At 31.8% G+C, this 3,612-nt stretch overlaps 1 protein-coding gene across 1 annotated transcript; it reads right to left on the reverse strand.

Annotated features, from left to right (window-relative positions):
* Positions 1-1,865: 1,865 nt before the first annotated feature.
* LOC120009964 (myb-related protein 315-like) lies at positions 1,866-3,044 on the reverse strand. The gene is made up of 3 exons (XM_038860701.1): positions 2,824-3,044; positions 2,615-2,744; positions 1,866-2,524 (listed from the first exon to the last, which is right to left on the reverse strand). Exons 1-3 carry the CDS (start codon positions 2,954-2,956, stop codon positions 1,999-2,001), a joined length of 789 nt encoding a protein of 262 aa, XP_038716629.1. The 5' UTR covers positions 2,957-3,044; the 3' UTR covers positions 1,866-1,998.
* Between the last annotated feature and the right edge of the window lie 568 nt (positions 3,045-3,612).

A 3,612-nucleotide genomic window follows, 5' to 3' on the forward strand; every position in this document is an offset into this window, starting at 1 on the left:
AATTTGTATTTCATGTAATTTTGCACTTAATAGAGTATCAATGGTTAACTTAAGGATTTATTGATATAATACTTTTGATGAAGTCTTTATTGGTCTATAAACCTTATATGAGGGATTTATTGATAATTAATTCCTAATTGTATATCACTATAATTGTAGTGATGAGGGGCAGTCACTCCCACTTGTGTGTTTCCATATTGTTTAATTGATTAAAACAAAATAATTAATGGACCTTAAAATTATTCACCAACTTGACGTTGTTTTAATTAAAATGTGATTCTGTCACATTCACATACTAAGGAGCGACCCACAACTTGATTGATTCTATATTAATTTAATATGTTTTAAAGTTGTACTTCATTTATGTTAATGAAAAGTTTGAGTAGATCTAGACGTCTAGTCAAGTGGGAGACAAAGCAACTTCATCATTTAGGTGCTTTAGTTGTGTTTTTGCATGCTCTTGGGATGAGTATTCATAATAGTCCTAAAATTTTTTTAGTCATGTTAAAACATCACTTTGCAACCAAATTTCTTCTCACGATAGTCCTAAAAAATTCTAGCTAATCATTTTGAATGGTACCACAAAGGTGGTGCCTTGTTTGACAAACAGTTAACGGTGTTCCCTTGTGAATTCTAAACAAATTTTTTAAATATCGGTCGGTTTAACCGTGTATCAAACTCCTATCCGATAAATAAAAAATTTAACTAATACTTGAAGTCTTCAAAAGAAATTTTGAAGTGGATTTTTTTAATAATGGCTTTTATGAGAAACTACAACTTTCTTTATAAAATTTATGGTTGTAAAACTCTTTCAATTTTTCAAAGTAGGATGTTTGTTGTGTGAGTCAAAAAAAATATGTTAAAACTAACATTAGTGAGAATTGAACTTGAACACTCAAGTAGGAAATCCTAAGTTTTAACTACCAAAACAATTGTTACTCTTATCCTCTAGAGTATATATATATATATATATATATATATATAAACTCTTTGTACCACTCAATCTATTGAACCCGTTCACTCAATCTATTGAACCCGTTATATCGCATACTAATTGTCTAATTGGTACTTAAAACACTACTTTTAAGTATTTTCAGTAAGTAAATTTGTAGATTGAAGATAATGGGGATCCATGCATTATGATTCAAATAGTACGTGCGTAAGATACTAATATACTGATAGAGCATTTGATTGACATTTAGATGGTAGAATAAGGGTGACAATCACCCATTCTCTTGGTTTGGTTGGCTTTTTTTGACAAGATGAAATCTCAAACTTATTCTACCATTTATTCTCCTCCAACGAAAATGCGTTTAACATGCAAAAGATTATTATACCCTTATCACAAATAATGATAAACCTTAGATTAAACTTGCAATCATTGTTGAAAAAAGAATACTATTAAAATTGTCACACATAATCACTCTTTATTTTCTACCAAATATGATAACATTTACCTCATACTTATTGTCATACTAACCTCACGCTCACGCTCGCACGCATTCCATTATTGAACCATATGCCGAATGACTGCCTAGCATGACTTAATACCAATATATTCTCGTCAAACAAATAAAAAAAACAAATTAAAGAATCAATTGAAGAGTTTTGTTTCCATATAGTATTGTAGATGGTCCTACCGAAATTGATAAGCTAGTAGAATATATTACTAATATATATGTGGCAGAAAAGATTGGGGGAGGCATAAACTAGGAACATTCAATTTGAATCCCAATACGGCCTTCTATATTACTGCAAAATCAAGCACTTTGAACTAAAGCTATGCCTGCCATTTTCAAGACAAGAAAAATGAAAACATTCATGATATGATTATTATAGTTACAAAAGGGAGACAATAGAAAGTACCCGGCCTTATCAACAATGAAAACACATAATAATACAAAGCAAAAAGAAAAAAAATAATCATAATCACCAGAAGAGCTTTAATTCTTAATACAGAATCAATGAATGTTGCCTTGAGTGAGATTATGAAACTAATTAATATTCATTCCATGAGAGAAAATAATCAAAACTCTCACACCACTGCCTTAGGGAATCATCTTGTTTTGTCGTCGATGATTCGCCATTAATCCAGAGATTAACCTTGTTGTTTGATTCTTGATCAAGAGACAATGAAGAAGTAGTATTTGAACAAGTATTATTAGGGCTTTCTAGGTTCAACATTAGTGCTTCCAAGTCCAACCCACCACATAACATTTCATAATTGCTCAGAAGCTCACTTGTTTCTTCCACATCCAATTGATCATTCTTCTTCTGATGATCATCATCTTCTTCTTCATCCTTCACGGCATCATCTTCTTGTTCCTTCGTCGTCGTCGATGAATTAGGCTCCGGTACACTGATTGTCTGATAATTAGCAGTACTATTTTCTGTTTGCTCAACAGGTTTATGAGTCACTGGGTCCAATCCAAGGAGGTTTAACTTCTTCTTAATCCTAGTATTCCAGTGATTCTTGATCTCATTGTCGGTTCGTCCCGGAAAATGTGAAGCAATCTTAGACCACCTTCAAAATGTTCAATCAATTAATTGTTATGAACAACTATTTTTTCCCCTAATTAACCACATTGCTTCATAATTAGCTGCTGATAGTTACCTGTTACCAAGTCTCGAATGAAGCTGTATAATTTGATTTTCTTCAGCTTCCGTAAAATTTCCTCGCTTAAGATCCGGCCGGAGATAGTTTATCCATCTTAATCTACAACTTTTCCCACACCTTAGCAAACCTGTGCCATGACCAAAAACCTTGTGAGATGATCACCTAAACTCATTCAAATTTCATTAGCGAAGAAGCTTATGTAGTACCTGCAAGTTTCGGGACGGCTCGCCAGCAATGGATGCCATTGTTGAGGATGAAATTGACGAGCTTGTGATCTTCCTCAATTGTCCATGGACCTCTCTTCAATCCAACCTTATCACAACAAGGTTGCCTTCCCATTTTTTTTTTCTTCTTTCAAAACAAGTTGTGATAATTATTATCCCTCAAGAGTGCTTCTTCAAGGCCTAAAAGGAACTCTTATAATCCAAGCAAAGATGCTGCCACTTCATTCCCACCATTAAAAAACAAAAAAAGCTGTTCATATACTACATGATTGAATGAATGGACAAAAGCATATTGGTTGTGCTAATTAAGACAATAATTAATGTTGAATCCTGTTTTGACCATACGTTAATGCGTGTAAGAATTAAGAACCAGACGTGGGTCGTCTTCATTGACAAATTTTTGGACAAAAATAACATGTACTCTATCAGTTTGGTAGCCCATGGAAGCCCAACATATTTATTCTATTAATTTAATCAGTGGAATAGTTTTATTTTTACTCTTTTATCCCATAATTTATTATCAAAAATTTATTGTTTTAATATAGATTTTATTGTTTTTTAAAGAAAAGTTTAAAATTCATTATTTTAATTCTAAATTAATTTGTTTTTGAAATTCCATTAAAAAAACAACGGAATTAAGAAATTCCATTGAAAAAAACAATGACATTAAAATTTATCCGATAAAACTCATAGACAATGGATTTTCTTAGAAAGCGTTTTATGCGCTGATTCTGAATATGTAATTTTTTAAAAAATTTAACATGTATTTTG

This window comes from Tripterygium wilfordii, chromosome 11 (genome assembly GCF_013401445.1).
Source record: "Tripterygium wilfordii isolate XIE 37 chromosome 11, ASM1340144v1, whole genome shotgun sequence".
Taxonomy (NCBI): Eukaryota; Viridiplantae; Streptophyta; class Magnoliopsida; order Celastrales; family Celastraceae; genus Tripterygium; species Tripterygium wilfordii.

What these genes read in the sequence shown, in the direction of transcription:
- LOC120009964 (XM_038860701.1), bottom strand. Translation starts at nt 2,956, where the DNA reads ATGGGAAGGCAACCTTGTTGTGATAAGGTTGGATTGAAGAGAGGTCCA. An exon ending in AGCCGTCCCGAAACTTGCAG is followed by an intron (nt 2,745 to 2,823) that starts GTACTACATAAG and finishes GTCATGGCACAG; the next exon opens with GTTTGCTAAGGTGTGGGAAA. An exon ending in CATTCGAGACTTGGTAACAG is followed by an intron (nt 2,525 to 2,614) that starts GTAACTATCAGC and finishes AACATTTTGAAG; the next exon opens with GTGGTCTAAGATTGCTTCAC.